Source organism: Malus domestica, chromosome 15 (genome assembly GCF_042453785.1).
Source record: "Malus domestica chromosome 15, GDT2T_hap1".
NCBI classification, from domain to species: Eukaryota; Viridiplantae; Streptophyta; class Magnoliopsida; order Rosales; family Rosaceae; genus Malus; species Malus domestica.
In genome coordinates, this window is record NC_091675.1 from 25,316,064 (window position 1) to 25,333,250 (window position 17,187).

At 36.9% G+C, this 17,187-nt stretch overlaps 2 protein-coding genes across 2 annotated transcripts; one reads left to right on the forward strand and one right to left on the reverse strand.

Moving 5' to 3' along the window:
• The first annotated feature begins 2,159 nt into the window (after window positions 1-2,159).
• Window positions 2,160-3,912, forward strand: LOC103401380 (uncharacterized). Its single transcript, XM_008340097.4, has one exon. The coding sequence runs from the start codon at window positions 2,333-2,335 to the stop codon at window positions 3,551-3,553; it is 1,221 nt and encodes a 406-aa protein (XP_008338319.3). The 5' UTR covers window positions 2,160-2,332; the 3' UTR covers window positions 3,554-3,912.
• Window positions 3,913-9,467: 5,555 nt separating this feature from the next.
• LOC139191804 (uncharacterized mitochondrial protein AtMg00820-like) lies at window positions 9,468-9,917 on the reverse strand. Its single transcript, XM_070812825.1, has one exon. The coding sequence runs from the start codon at window positions 9,915-9,917 to the stop codon at window positions 9,468-9,470; it is 450 nt and encodes a 149-aa protein (XP_070668926.1).
• Window positions 9,918-17,187: the final 7,270 nt, after the last annotated feature.

Here is a 17,187-nt window from a genome sequence, read left to right on the forward strand (position 1 = left end):
AGAACGAGAGGAAGTAGAAGCAAAACTAAAGAGATGAAAGAAGAAGAAGAAGGATCGGGAGGATCTGGATGGGTTGGATCCGGAGAGGATCCTATCCCGTTTATATCGGCCCAGCAATGTACTTCGCAGGATTAAGTAATTATGTTTTGTGTTAAGCATGGATTTAATTTCGTTTTTATTGTTTGTTTAGTGTAGAGGAAAAACAAAGTAAGATTCAAACTTTGCTATTAACATGAGAGTACGTAAAATGCTTTGGTCAAAATAAATAAACATGAGAGTACATATATAATATAATAAGATGGCAACTCGAAATTATTCATCCTTATATCTGTCCTATTTCTGTAGTTTCTTAAAAAGGGTGCAAAATTTGTTTTTCTGTCACTAATCTTATTACACCAACCAAATTACTGGATCAAACATGACTTACATGTCCTTAATGGCATGGGAAATATTCAAATATGTCATTATTATTGGGAGAGAATATGTTAAATCCAATATCCAATGTTAGAAAAACCAGACTTTCGAATTTCAACATGCAACTGGCTTTGTCCTGCTTTCCAGGAAACCCCCATGGCCACTGTTGCTGACTTTCTGATCAATTTAGGTTGACTTTTGCAATGTAAATCCTTTGCATGGTACCACTTTTGGATTCTATTTTTTGGTAAGCTGCTATTTGATTTCGTTGCTAGAGACATATGTAAACATGAGTAATGGTAATATGAGATTATCTAATAATTACACCATACGATAAAATTGTGGCCGTTAAATCTTTTAACTGTTGGACTTTTTTCAACGATGCATTCATCTAGTGTATATATGCATGTCATATACCACAACACCCCAATCAAAGTCTGCAAATTAACTGAACTAATAACGTTCTTGTTCTTATACGAAAATAAGTAGATTTGAATGATATACAATTATCTATTTTAAACTGTTTCATTTTATAGAAAATAAACACACTAACTTAATTAACCAACTGACGTAATCCAGAATTACCACTTAACTTGTTACATTACATAAATAGATAAGGAGAGAGCTTTATTTGGAGGGGACTAGCTAGGATACTTGTCCTGGCAATGAATGATCAAATTAAGCATGCTGGCACCTTGAGGAACATGTATCTATCTCCTTGTTGGTCTTATTATTCTGATGACCAATGATTAGGGATTAATATTTTCGCAGCAAAAAAGGTGAAAACTTGCTTTGTTTTCCTAAATAAAATACTTAGAAAGCAAATTAACGTCTATTGTACAGCAATGTGGTTGTATGATATGATGAGGTCTGCTACCCCTTTATCTCTTCTGCCAAGAATCAAACCAAAATGCATCATTATTTATGGGCCACTTTTTTTATCCTTTTTTTCGTAGTTAAAACAGCAATTAGCACAAAGGAAGCTCGTTTAATGATTAATTAGGTCAAGGAAATTGACATTTGTTGCACTATAATCCCGTTAGAAAAAGTGACTACCTCCCAGTCCCAGCACATCACAATCAAATCCCCAAATACCACACTTTCTAACTTTTAACCGTTGCTCAATAGTTGATAAAATTATAATTCTAAAAGAATGTAAATTTCTTTTCTCAAACAATTTACTAATCGAATTTAATGTCTAGAATCATATATCGAAGAATAATCCATCTAACATATCACGCAACGATTTACCTCTATTATTTTTAGACTAGTATTTGGAGAAGCTAAACCTTATAGATTATGTTTTAATCCAGGTGATATTAATGAAGGAAAATTGAATTGAAGATTTCAAGTACAAAGAAAAAGAAAAAACTGAACTATAAACATACCTAACTTTTTAGTTGATGTTCTAGCAGATCTTGGTCAGTTAAATAAATTGGTAAATTTAGAAGGTTAGTCATTATAAAACAAAATTCAATGAAAATTAATTAGTAAATTTAGTAACCGTGGTTAAAATACCACTTTGAATTTTTCCGGTATTCGAAATTGTTAGATAACCGCGATTTTGATACTAGTTGTTTCTTTTAAAAAAAAAAAAATTAGTAAATTGAGTAACGACTAGGCTTAGTTAAATAGTAACCTAGAAAATGAAAAAAAAAATTAAAATAAACCAAGACCAAAATCTGAATGGGGTCCACTATAGAGCGGCTATAAATATACAATCTTGCTTTCTACAGCCCCAGTGTTCCATCTTCTCTCCCACCAAAAAGCGCTCCCACTCGGCACCTCCTCCCCTCCACTCTCCTCCCCTCCCCTCCCACACACTTCCTATATTTTTTCACTTCACACAGACCATTTCACAACACACGTCACCTGCATTCCATATCTCATCCGATTCCCCGCTCACTTCCGATTCACAATGGTCGACGTCGATCGGAGAATGACCGGCCTCAACCCGGGTCACGTAGCCGGCCTTCGCCGTCTCTCCGCCCGAGCCGCCGCCGGCCCACCAACCCCAACAACCGCCGCAAAATCCACTCTTCCCGTACGGAACGGCCTTCTCTCCTTCTCCTCTTTAGCTGACAACGTCATATCCCACCTCAAAAGCTCCGGTTTCCAGGTCCAGCCGGGTCTATCCGAATCCGAGTTCGCCCGGGCTGAAGCGGAGTTCGGCTTCGTATTCCCTCCAGACCTCAGAGCCATTCTCTCAGCCGGGTTGCCTGTTGGCCCCGGTTTTCCCGACTGGAGAGCCGCCGGTGCCCGCCTCGGTCTCAAGGCCTCGCTCGACCTCCCGATCGCTGCGATTTCGTTCCAAATCGCAAGGAACACCCTCTGGTCCAAATCCTGGGGTCTGAGACCGTCCGACCCGGAAAAGGCCTTGCGGGTCGCGAGAACTGCTTTGAAGAGAGCCCCGTTGCTGATACCAATTTTCAACCATTGCTACATTCCGTGCAACCCCTGTTTGGCGGGGAACCCCATCTTCTACGTCGACGAGAATCGGATCTTCTGTTGTGGCTTGGATCTATCCGATTTCTTCGAGCGCGAGTCTCTGTTTCGGAAATCGGAGACCGACCCGTATATCCTTAAGAAGCAAAGGTCAGTGAGCGAGAAATCGGCCGGGTCGTCTTCTAATTTCTCGCGGCGGAGCCTGGACACTGGTTTCGGTTCAGGAACCAAAACCCCTAGATGGGTCGAGTTCTGGAGCGACGCAGCCGTGGATCGTCGCCGGAGGAACTCAAACTCTTCGTCGTCGTCGTGCTCTTCTCCGGAAAGGTTCTTCGATATGCCGTCGAGGTCCGAAATCCCGAAATGGGTGGACGAGTACATTGATCAAATCGGGTCGGCTTTGAGACATGGCGGGTGGAGCGATACGGATATATCGGAGATGGTTTCGGTATCGGCGTCTGGGTTTTTCGAGGGAGAGATGGTTATGTTGGACAACCAAGCGGTACTCGACGCGCTGCTGCTCAAAGCGGATCGGTTCTCGGACTCGCTCCGAAAAGCCGGGTGGAGCTCGGAGGAAGTTTCGGAGGCTTTGGGCTTCAATTTTCGACCCGAGAAGGAGAGGAAACCGGCTAAGAAGCTGTCTCCGGAGCTCGTGGAAAAGATAGGGAAACTGGCCGAGTCGGTTTCCCGGTAATATTTTCATTTTACTATTCTTATTTTTCTTTGGGAAAATTGAAAGGGTCATGGGGCCTCGGGTTTCTGGATTTGGGTTTCCCCATCGGGTTAAAAAAAATCAAATACGTAGGGGGACGCGTTTGTTCTATGAATGTTGAAACAGAGCCTATAAGTAAGAAAACAAGATGAAAGAGTTCAAATTACAAGGAAATAATATAGACATAAATAATTGATAATCCTATGTTTTTAGACAAAATTATGGTTTCTGTAATTATGTTGTTGCCTTAATTATGTGGATACAGCTCATACTTACTGATACTGGTGGGTTTTATTTAGTTGTACAAAAACAAAAATAATATTTACCTATTTTTATTATTATTATTCATGCCTTTTGGTTTTGACGGCTTCTCTTTCGCCATTAGTTGCTTTTTTGTACTTGTAAGTGATAGTTTTAAGTTTAATTTTTATGGGCTTGTGGTTTTCTGTTCGACTTTCATGAGCAAGTCACGAATTGTACGAGTTGATTTTTGGATATCATGAGTTATTATTCGCTAATTCATTGTGTAATTTAGCGGAATTCTGCACACTCAATATCAATTATGGAATTAAGGAATGGGGTTATGGTTTGTAGGGGGTAGAGCGCACGTGTGCTATCTTTTTAAAATTTGGAATTTTGAGCGCTGGAATCAAAGAGTTGGCGATGGTGCGATGCGCTGCGCTGTTTCTGTGAACGCGTGGGACACTGTGAGATGATTCGTGCTACATATTCCAGGAGGCAGTGGCTAAAAGACACCGTTCTCATGGGGCCTGAACAGGAAAGGGCTTTTTCCTGGATGGGAACGATTTTCCGGGAAAATTTTAGTGAAAGTAAAGTAGGGTTTGTGATGGTGAAAACACTGGGACTGCGGTGGAGTCTGGGAGTGTGGGAAGAATGGCAGGTGTGAAGTGAAAGGAGGAAAATGTCTGGGGGAAAATTTGCTTCTTTTGAGATAGCGATAGGATGGGGATATTATTAATGGTCGTTTTCCTTGAAATTTGGGGAAAAAAAAAGAGGAAAAATATTGGGTTTATAGAAAAGAAAAAGATTCTGATAAAAAAAATAAAAAAATAAAAAAAGAGAAAAGGAAAGAGTGAATGAAGCCTGACAAAGAAAACCTTGTGTGTGTTAAGCTTTTAAGAGACACAACACAAGTACTTGGTCAAGGTGTGTGAATTTTGGTTCCAAAAAGAGGATTTTGTTCATGTATTATTTGAACTTTGTTTTCTTCAATCAATCGATAAGATATTTACAATTACGTAATTTGCTCAGCAATTTTTGGCCTTGCACGTTTCATTCAACAGGACTTGTTGGATGGATTGATTTAGCTCTTGTTAAGAGAATTTGATCAATTGAGGTTGAAATGATTATGAATGCATTTTGGACACTATTACTAACTATTAAGAGGATACAATTCTTTAATGCAAACATTGATTGATAATATTCAAAAGATTGTTTGTCGATTTTTGACATCTCACTTTTAAATAGAGATGCAAACTTTTTAGCAGATGCTCGCTTGTATATGACATTAATTCTCTTCAAGTCATTAGAACCTAGCTAAATCAATAAGAAGTTTAATTCCCTTATCAATAGAATATGTGAGATCATCCAAAAAGAACTTTTTAAGGATTAAACATTTGGACCAAAATTTATGTAATTTTTAGAAGTGGAAGGGCATGGTTGATAACTTGATATTTACCAAGATGGGGGGCCACGTGATGTGGGGTTCTATTTGAGATGGATTAATTTGGGGCTTGTCCGGAAAATAGTTTTAAACGACTGAAACATTTTTATAGACAATATTTTTGGATTTCAAAAGCAATTCAAGTATTTTTTCAGAATTAATTTACATTTTTATTAAGAATTTATTTTAAAAATATTTTCTTTAAAAATTATTTAAATCATTTAAATGCTATTCTCAAGCAAGCTCTTGGACTTTTCACACTTAAAAAAGAGGTGTGAGACTAGAGAAGTGGAGCTTTCACACATTGTGTCCTCACAAATTTGTTTCAAACTCTTGAAGTTGATTTATCAACTTCTTGGAGGGAGGGGGTGTGGTGTTGTGGGCCGTTTGGATATTCGATTTTTAAGGGTTTTGTTGTTATGTATCGAAGCATGGTATGCATTAGGTTTTTAAACTATCAATTTTTTCGAACTCTTTGACCAAATAAATAAATAAATAAATCCTTTGACCCTTTATAATGCAGTGTCTACTATACATCAGAGCATAATAAAATTTTTTATTTGTTGTGGAGCATGGTGTTTGATTTGTCAACATGTTGATCTGGGAAACATCTAATTTGTGTCCATGTGGTGGAGTGTGGTACGAAAGTACGGATATAGGACTTGTTTTGAAACATTTATTTTTATTCAAACTTGAAATTAGTGTTTGGTGAACTTACAAATTAGTGCTCAGCAAACGTCCAATAATTTGCATTATTCATAATGCATTATGCATGTACGTATAATTCATATACGGCTTTTTGGCTTTTCGCTTTCTAAATAACTCGGTTTGTCCAAGTCTCCATCCTGCTAGTTGACAAGAACTTGTTACCAAAAGCACTTAAATGCATTACAAAATTCACTCTTACTTAAGAACAACTAATATAAAACAAGTTTATCAATTGTCGTATTTATCTAATAATATAATATTATGTGTTGACAACTTTGCACATATCATTCTTTTATTTAAAACAAAACGTCCAATAACAACAAACTCGTTTTACATAAATTAATCTCCTCTCATACACTCACTTTAATAGCATAGCAAATTTGTTAATTGACTCAGTAGCCTTCCATTAGTACTTCAATATTAAAAGACAATACTTCATGCATTGGCGGATCCATTAAGGGGCAAGTGGGGTTAGCTGACCTCTCAAATTCCGGTGAATCTTTATAAATGACTTGGGTGTTGCTTTTTTGAAGGTTGGAGTTGTCCTTTATACATGACCTCTATGCCTTAAAGAGAAGTTGACGATCTTATTATTTTTTTATAAGAAAAATATCAGCTTGGGCACATTCTTGATATGCATTCAAGTAGTGAATTTTCTCAATTGAAAGAAATTGGTAGTCTTGCAAAAAAAAAAAGGTGAAAACAGGGAGGAACATAGCATATAATCATGTATATTTGCTAATTACATTGACTTTGATTCTACTAGTTGCTATTGCTTCAGTGGAGAGAGGATTTTGCTATGAATATTGTGAAAAATCCATTGCGTAAACGAATGAGAGATCAATTTTGAGTGATAGCATAGTGGTTTATAATGAGAGCAATATTTTTTCTTCCATTGATAGCGTTTTCAAAATATGAAAATGTGTTGTGAAAAATTGTAACTTGTATTGTTATTTGTTCTATAAATAGTGAATGATGAAATTATGATTTATTTTTATGATTATTAATATATACCTAAAAAAAGTTTACAAACTTTTACATGAGACGCTCCAAATAACTATTTTTGGATCCGCCACCACTGACTTAATGGCAAATTATGAGGTAAAGACTAGGTTGACCCACCACACCTTTTCAAACAAGTGTTAGCTTTTCAATCTTGCAATTGATGAAAAGGATGAAGGCTTAAAAAATCCTTGACTGCTTAAAATCACGTAATTTGCGATTAATAAATAGAGTATTCGTCAACAAAAAACCATGCACGGAGTGAAAAACATGCCCTTGTAGTTGCACAGTCACAACAAAATAAATAAAAATAAAAATAAAAAAGAAAAAGGCTAACTTAGCACGAAGTTGAAACGCAGTGTGCCAACCACTGTTAATTATTGATATAATTATATATCAAATGATAATGTGAAATATTCAGTTGAGATAAGCAACTTCAATATATATTTGTGGACCACAGTAAAATTGTACATGTGGGATCTAACTGATATAATATACAGTCAATGAAAATTGTTAGTTGTTAATATACTGTAGTATGATTTACATTTCAATTAGACATGTGAAGGCATGTGAGATTTCACAACATCAATAGTTGATACTCAATCACTTACGGAAAAATTCGGCCCATGAAAATGATTAAGGGTAGTGACAAATTAAAACTATAAAAACTCAAGTTGACTAGAACAACGTCTCTACTTCTTACTATGCATTTAACCCTCATATAAGATGTTTAATGGTAAATTACATTATGTCACCTCTAACTATAAAGATAAAAAGGGATAAGAGATTAAAGAACACAAAAGACCATAAATAAAGTAGCATGAATCCGATCCATGATGCGTGGAAATGGAAAGCTCCCCCTGGTATGGCATAGTGTACCAAAATAATAAGCCTATCGAATCGAATGTGCAAACAGCAAAGGCAAAGCCAAGTTGATGAGACTTGAGAGTACGTACACGTGTCAACTCAATAAATGTTCCAACGGTCACTGCCACCGCCACCTGAATCGACCGTTGCTCCATCACGTGCCTCCCCCACCGCCTCATTGACCCCTCTTCACATGCCACTCATCTCTCTGCACCCTCTGCTCTGCTCTGCTGTGTCTGATCTCTCTATCACGTGTAAGAACCTTCCTCTCTCACAGTGCCGTTGATGAATACTAACTAACAGCACATGTACAATTAGGTAGAAAGATTGCTTTCTGTATTCACCTTTTTAATAAGAAGGTAGTTACAACAGAGTATATATACTTTGCTAAATAAGCTTAGTGATTAATAACACTAGATTAACACCTAATCATAGTGATTAGTTACAAAATAATTGTAACAGATTTACAGCTGTTAAAAACAGAAAATATCTAATGATGAGATGTCCCTTTACCCTCCCTCAAGCTAAATGGAGGATCTCCGAGAGAAAGCTTGGACTGTAACAACTTGAATTTGGCCTTGGAAAGTGCCTTGGTGTGAATGTCTGCAATTTGATGATGAGTACTAACATGATGAACTTGAATCAAATTTGCTAAAACAAGTTCTCTAATATAATGATAGTTAATTTCCACATGCTTCGTGCGAGCATGAAATACTGGATTAGAAGCCAAAGAGATTGTAGAAACATTCTCACACCAGAGTCTAGGAACCTGTCGAAGAGGAAAGGTGACATCTTTTAAGATTTTGCAAATCCATGTCAGCCCCGCAGCTGTGTGAGCAAGAGATCGACATTCAGCTTTTGTGGACGATCGAGCAACTGTGTGTTGCTTCTTTGCACTCCAACTAATTAAATTTGGGCCGAGATACACACAATAGCCACTTGTTGATCTTGTGTCAAATGTGTATCTAGTCCAATCAGCATCGAAATAGGCTGTGAGTTGTAAGGGAACAGACCTTGAGTACCAGAACCCTTAAGAAATCTCAAAATTCGTTTGATTGCTTGAAGGTGAGGTTCTCTTGGACAATGCAGAAATTGACACACTTAGGTTATAGCAAAAGAGATATATGGTCTTGTCCAAGTAAGGTACTCATTGGGATTGGTAAGTAAGGGACCAGTGTGATCCAACTTAGCTGTTCCAAGTGGAGTAGAACATGGTTTGCAGCCATCCATATTGGTTTTAACAAGTAAATCAAGGGCATACTTGCCTTGAGACAAGAATATGCCTTCTGTGGTTCTGTGAACTTCTAACCCAAGAAAAAAATGGAGAGGTCCCAAATCCTTAACAGGAAATAAAGAGCTCAACTGATGAATAAAGGCTTGAAGGTGAGAAACATTTGGACCAGTCACTAGAACGTCATCTACATACACTAGGACTATAACTAGAGAGGGCTTTGTGTGAACAAATAGAGAGCGGTCTGATTTGGAGTTTGCAAAACCAAGGCAGCTTAGAATATGAAAGAGTTTATCATACCATGCCTTGGGGGCCTGTTTCAAGCCATAAAGAGACTTGTTGAGCTTGCAAACAAAAGATGACCTTGATGGATCAATAAAGCAGAGTGGTTGCTACATGAAAACTTATTCTTTGAGAGTGCCATGAAGGAAGGCATTGCTGATATCTAATTGATTTAGAAACCAGTTGTGTTGAACTGCAAGTGTTAACAAGATTCGAATTGCGACTGGTTTGGCAACAAGACTAAATGTCTCCTGAAAATCAAACCCTTCTTGCTGATGAAACCCTTTAGCCACAAGGAGAGCTTTGTACCTATCAATGGTGCCATCGGATTTTCTCTTAATTCTGAACACCCATTTGCACCCTACAACATTCTGATTCGGAGAGGATGGAACTAGAGCCCAAGTGCTAGTGTTTTGCAAGGTTTGAAACTCTTCAGACATTGCTTGTCTCCAATGCTCATGTTTTGAAGCCTGTGAATAAGTAGTAGGTACAAAACTGCTAGTACCAATTGGATGCTTGGTAGCAGCTAATATCTTGGGTTTAAAAATCCCAGCCTTGGACCTTGTTACCATTGGATGTGTATTTGTAGACACAAGGGTTGGTTGGGAAGCAACAGGTACTGAGGACAAAGGTTCTTGGGATGTAACAGGCACTGTTGATTGAGTTGAAATTGGAGAAGATGATTGCTGTGAAAAATGAGCTAAACTGGATGAGGATGCAATGATATCCAAGACTAAGGGATTAGGCTGAGAGAAACTGGTGTGAGAGACAGGAAATGGAAGAGTAAAAGTTGATGAAGAGTTTGATATAGGTAATGTGGTTGCAGACCCCAATGTGATAGTGTCCTGTGACTATGGTAGACCTTTGAAATTTGAAAGGAAAATGATCCTCATGGAAAATGACATGACTTGAGATGTATAACCGTTGTGTTTGATTGTCTAAGCACATGTAATCCTTGTGTTGCAAACTATAGCTAAGAAAGACAAAATGTGTACTCTTGCCATCAAGCTTTAAAGAGACATATGGTTTGAGCCAGGGATAACAACTGCAACCAAAAGTCTTAAGCTTGGAATAATTTGGAGCCTTTTTGAATAGTGATTCCCAAGGAGATTTGTCTAGAGTAGATAAAGGTAATTGATTAATAAGATACAAAGCTATGCTGAAGGCTTCAACCCAGTATTTGTGAGGCATACCTGAAGTTAGTAGGAGAGTTCTAGCAATTTATGTGAGATGTCTATGTTTACACTCAACACACCCATTTTGCTCGAAAGTGTGAGGGCAACTATATTGATGACAAATACCATGATTAACAAGAAAAGAATTAAACGCAGAACTAGTGAATTCACCCCCCAAGTCTGATCGGAAATTTTTTATTCTATTGCCAACCAAATTTGCAACATATGCTTTAAAACTAACAAACATAGAAAAAAAACTTCAGATTTTGCCTTCAATGGAAACAACCATGTGTATTTAGTGAACTCATCGACAAATAGAACATAATACTTGTAACCACTGACAGATAAAACTGGGGCTGAGCCCCAAACATCACAATGAATCAACTCAAGATTGGCAAAGACACTACTAGTACTAGAGGAAAAAGGTAACTTGTGATTTCTACCAATAGCACAATTGTGCAAAAGAAGTTGACGGACTTGCCACCACTGTGAACAAGTTGAGCTTTATTTAAAATCTTCTTGAACATTGCTATAGAGGGATGCCCAAGCCTCCGATGCCATATCTGAAGTGAAGCTTTAGTACTTAGAAAAGCTGATGGTGTAGATGATGAGGGAATGCCTTGGAAAGGATAGAAACCTTTTCTAACTGGTTATTGAAAAATCATCATCCCTGTAGAGCTATCCTTGATTGTAGAGCCATCAGAATCAAGGGTTAATGCACAAGAGTTATCTTTTAAAAACTGATAGGCAGCGATAAGATTGAATTTCATCTTGGGAACATGAAGAACATTGTTCAATCAAAATGTAGCAGATGATGTTTTAAGCATAGAAGTGCCAGAGTGATGAATGGACATACCTTGTCCATCACCAATGTAAACCTTTTCTTCTCCAGAGTAGGGAATGGGAGAATAAATAGCAGCTATATCATTGGTGATATCAGATGTGGCTCCAGAGTCAATCAGCCATGTAAGAGAAGAAGTCTTGGAGTTTGTGTGAACACACATAACAACTAATTTGGCAGGGGGTATTTTACCAGCAAAGGCATGATTTATGCGTTCAAAGCAATCAATTGCTTCATGATCGAATGAGTGACAGATTTGGCAAGGATTTTTACCACCAAAATTAGGACCAGAATTGTTGCTGTTACGATTAAACCCACCATAATTATAACGATTTCCACTAGAGTTATTTCAAAAATAACCAGAGCCATTGCCAAAGTTATGAAAATTACCACAAAACTGAGTGAAATTCTTGGAGTAGTTACCACAATTATTGCGCTGAGATGCCCTTTTGCCATTACCACGATTGTTCTGAAACTTGGGAGGAGCATTGAATTGCGCAACATAGGCTTATGGAAAAGGATAGTATGGTGGTGTAGGGAGGAGAAGGCCCTAAGACTGAGCTGCAAATCCTGGAAAGGTTCTTGAGCGGAAGAGACAGTGCCTTTCTTTTTGCGATTCATGAATAATTCCTTGTTAATTAACAGACCATGCAATTCATCCAGAGTGGTTGAAGAAATTCTCAGCATAATATAGTTAATAAAAGATTCATATTCATTAGATAAACCATTGAGAATGACAACAATGAGGTCATGATCAGAAATTGGAGAACCAACCACCATTAAAGTATCGGAAATACTTTTAATGCGCTGCAGATACTCAGAAATCGAAAGATCACCTTTGTGCACAGCATGTAGACGAGAGCGGAGTTAATGAATATGAGTAACAAATACACCCCTAAATCGATTTTCAAGATTGAGCCAAAGATCACGAGATGAAGTCACACCGACAGTGAACGAAATGATTTCTTTAGAGAGAGTAGAGTTAAGCCAAATAAGGATATTCTGATCCTTCTCGTACCAAGCTTCATAGGTAGGGTTAGGGTTTTCGGTGGGGCGACCATTTTGATCAAGAAGATGAGGCGGTGGACAGGGCTCAGAATCGTCAACAATGTCGGTGAGCTTGTAGCGCCTGAAGCCTTTTAGACTAAGTAATTGTCACGCTTCAGTTTCGTAGGCACCATACAACTAATATTCTGGATTATGATCGATGAAATTGACGAACTGGAAGAATTAGGGTTCATCGCAAAGAAATTAGGAGCGACGGTCGACACATGATTCAGAGGAACAATTTTAGGATGCGAGGCGAAGAAGAAGACAACGCCAGTGTTGATGAGAAGAAGAAATTGAAGATCAAAAGGAAGAAGATGAAGATCGAATCACAAAGAAAGGAGGATCGAAAGGCGGTGAAACAGATAGGCTAGTGATACCAAGATAGAAAGAATGCTTTCTGTATTCACTTTCTTAATGAGGAAGTAATTACAACAGTGTATATGTACACTTTGCTAATATAAGCTTAGTGACTAATAACACTAGATTAACAATAATCATAGCGATTAGTTACAAAACAATTGTAACAGATTTACAGTTGTTAAAAACATAAAATATCTAATGATGAGATGTCCCTTTACAATTACCATAACCATACAAGATTGGTGAAAATCAGCCTTCAAAATAAGAACGCTTACACCAATGGCTTCATCATCTAGCTTTCAAGTTATTAAACGTTTAAGTTTATTGCAATTACTTTATTTAGACAACTAACATACTCTCTAATGCAAAATGTCTAAATAACTTTTACTTTTTTTTTCTTTTCGTAATTTTATCCGACACTGGGTGAGCTTAATTACTTTTCGACATTCAATAGTTGATTTTCTTACAAGTGGTAGATTGTTCTGGTGATTTGACCTTCCTCTTCAACCTTTTGTGGAACTCTCCACTTCTTTTAATGTATATTATTAGTATAAAATATCTCTTGTAATAAAAAATAAGTTAAGATTTGCATAAAAAAAATTATTTGTTGTCCATATGGCATCACATAGCATTCATAGTTGGGAAGAAATTTTAGTGTACTCAAAACACAAGGCGGTACGTTGTGTATCCTCCTATAAGTGGAGGAACACTAGTTAACATATCTAAAAAATGAGACTTATATAACTATGTCGCTACTTGTATTTTAACATGTGATATATTATCTTGTGTTTCAATTATACATAAAGTTTCTCCATACTAGAGCAAATCAAGTTTTACGTTACAAAAAAAGGTTAACCTGACAATCAGAAGACAAACAGACCAATAGTATAAGGATTTGTAATTTAATGGTTCTTTATTATTTTTCAATTTAAAAAAAAAATGATATGGACAAAATTGTTACAAATGTTTAACAGATAGAAACGTCTGCATGTGTGACGCGCACATTCTTAATCAACATTCACGTACTATAGCATAAATAAATAAAGCAGTTGCATGTATGTTTATAACGTAAATAAACTCGAAGAACTAGCTGACGGTATTGAGGGTGAAAAATCTCACCCTATCTATGCATCCAATATGTGATCGATTGATCGCTTTGGTGTAATGACGTTTAGATGTTGGATCATGTGGGATGGGCCCTCGTGGACTTACTATTGGCATGGGCTGATTGAGCACCGTTTGGTCTAGAGAGCAAGTCGACAATGAAGTTTGAGGAGCCATGCGTAATATAAACATATATAGATGGGATAAATTATTCTACATGCTCGGTATCAATTAGATGAGGGAATAGACATGAAAAAAAATACATAATTTTCTCCATTTACATGTACTATGACATGTGAAGTACTGCTTGAATATCCAGTAGTTGGAAAAATCCCTCTATCGATCGATCGAGGGAGAGAGAGAGTTGGAAGAGCTATATTATACTGAAGCTATGCCCTAACAGGACGATAAATTAAAAGAAGAAACGACAAATATGAAGCAAAGATTGATTACATGCAACGCTGTATTTGTCTGGTTGAAAGGAGGCGTGGTGGTGGCCTCCATGTTTAAGGTTTTGAATGCAAGGGGAGACAACACCACTTGGTTTGGCATTTAATGGAGATCCAATTGATCTCTGAAGACTGAAGAAGCAGAAGAAGAACAAGCTCAAGACATTGCCAATATCGACTAGCTAACACATGCACATAATATACGTCAAGACAACAAGAGTGGAGCTAGCAGTCAACTAATAATCACATTGATATTGTCTCAGCACAACCACGTGCACACAAGTCGGCAAGTATCGAGTTTATAAAAGTACTATTAAAAGTAAAACAATTCAATATAAATTGTTATTGATTCTGCCAAGTTTCTGATACGGGATTGCATTGATTAAGATTGCATATGTGCAATCCAAATGCATGTTGAGATGATGGTGGTTGAGAGGTCTGTATTGGACTGTTGTGCTATTTTTGCTGCCACAAGTCTGCCTTTGTTTGTTTCATTATTTTGGGAGGGGGCTCGCATAGAAAAAAGCTCATAAAATTGAAAACCCACAAGTCACATTTTCAATAGCTATCCATATGTCCAGGTCTTTTGGTCGATCATATGTCTATTGTTATCCTCAACCCCTTGATTGATGCCAAAAACTTATTGGTTTGTTGTTTCTAATACAGAAACTCATTTGTTTGTTTTTATGCAGAGAATTATTTGTTAAATTATTTATATAATGAATGATAGCTTTTTGTGACAAATAAAAACACGTAAATACTTACCATTTTGACTATTATCATGTAACAATTTGCGATTCTTCGCGACAAATGATAAGTTCACGTGAATAATTATTATTTAACTCTTAACATCAACAATCCTTTTGTGACAAATAAATATACCATCACTAATTTATCTCTTTTATTGTCGCTGTTCCCACACGACATCTCCTTCACACGCAACATCTGTTTTTTAAGAAAAAGTGAAAAACATCAATCTATGTTCCAAGAACATATTTGTGCAGCGAAATGTGATTATTTGGGAAAGTATTTGATGAAATGTTGGTTTGGTCATTGTGATGCTTTGGATGTATACGGAGTCTTGATGCGTTTGGGTGTTGATCTACATGCTGCATTCATCCATTTTTGCACTATTATACATGAATTTCGGCCTGGATGGGATCCGGGGTAGGGATGGGCAAATACCCATTGGTTATGGGTAACCGCAGTTACCCGCCCATTTAAATTAAACGGTTACGGTTATGGGTAACCGTTCAGATAAATAAACGGTTATGGGTATAACCGTTTATCCGCGAAATTTAAATGGACGGTTATGGGTATTAACCATGGTTATAAACAGGTAACCGTTTACCCATTTATTTTATATATGTAAAACTAACACAAACCATGTTCTCGATCTAATAATACTTAGCACCCAATAAATTAGCAAGGAATTCATCGATCATTCTCTCAATAACACTACTACAGGAATGATGATTCTCATCATCAAGGAATTGGCCAAATTAATTTAAATTTCTTGCGGGTAACCGTGAAATTGACATAAATGCTTTGACAAAAATGTCTTCTGAATAATTTTTGTAACCCAATAATACTTAGCAAATATTATATTTACCTTCATTGGTAACAATTAAAAATATCGTCCGTAAACTATTATTTCAATTATTAGAATGGTATAAGGATTTAAAAAATTAAAATATGGAAATGTATGATGAATGTACCTATAACGGTGTTTAATTGTCAAAAAAAAAATTATGACAATTTTTTTTTAATTTTCAAGTTGTTAAAAAACATGTAGACGGGTGAAAAAAGGGTAATGGTAAAAAAAAAAAGGATAAACGGGTTAAAAATGATAAATGAGTATACGAGTATTAAATGGTTACGGTTAAATGGGTATGCGGTTATGGATATGGTTAACCATTTATAAACGGTTATGGGTATGAGTATAACCGTTTAGGCAATTACCCAATGGATAAACGGTTATGCGGGTATGAACATAAACGGTTATGGGTAAATTAACCGCGGTTACCCGTCCGCATAACTATTGCCCATTCCTAATCCTAATCCGGGGAGATGCATCGGCTAAAGCTATTAAGTTGGGTGCCAGGACAAGTATGGCCTTGCAACCTGGATATTAACAACTATATTAAATTAAGACACATCACAACTTGTACGGTGACGTAACATGGAAACTATACCTCAAGGAAATTTACTTCGTTTCTAATCACACTAAGGGATATTAACACAGCTCTTTGAAAACTAACGAAATACGTAACAAATACGACGGAGATACAGTAAGATACGATGGACTGTAATTGTGCCTCAGCTTGGGCTCCATAAGTTGTACTTATAATTGGGTCTCATCACTTTCTTATCCTGCCACCAACCCAGCAACCTTTCGTATTCATGACTCCGAGACTCTTCCCGCACAAAGCCGATTCGATTCAATCAATCGTTTTCGAATTAAAAGGATGGCAACGGGAGGTGAGATTTGAGATTTTGGAGTATGATAACAAAAAAAAAAAAAAGAAAAAAAAAAAAGAAATTGGATCGTTCGATCATCTAACAAATCAGATATGCATTTAGTTAGTAACAAGAACAAATAATAGGAGCATGAACAAAAACAGGCAAAACACTGAAAGACCAGCAGAGGAGGAGGAAAAAAGAGAAATGGAGAGCAAGGTGGTAGCCAAAAAAGAAAAACAGAGTTATCAGATAGCAATTAGCACAAATATCTTCTTAGCTCTCCTAATTTAATAATTTAAAAGCATCACTTGTACTCCCAACCAAAAGGTGGAGAACTGAACCACAACCGAACGGTGAACAAACTAGAAAAAACCACCTCTCCAATTGGATATCAAGAGAC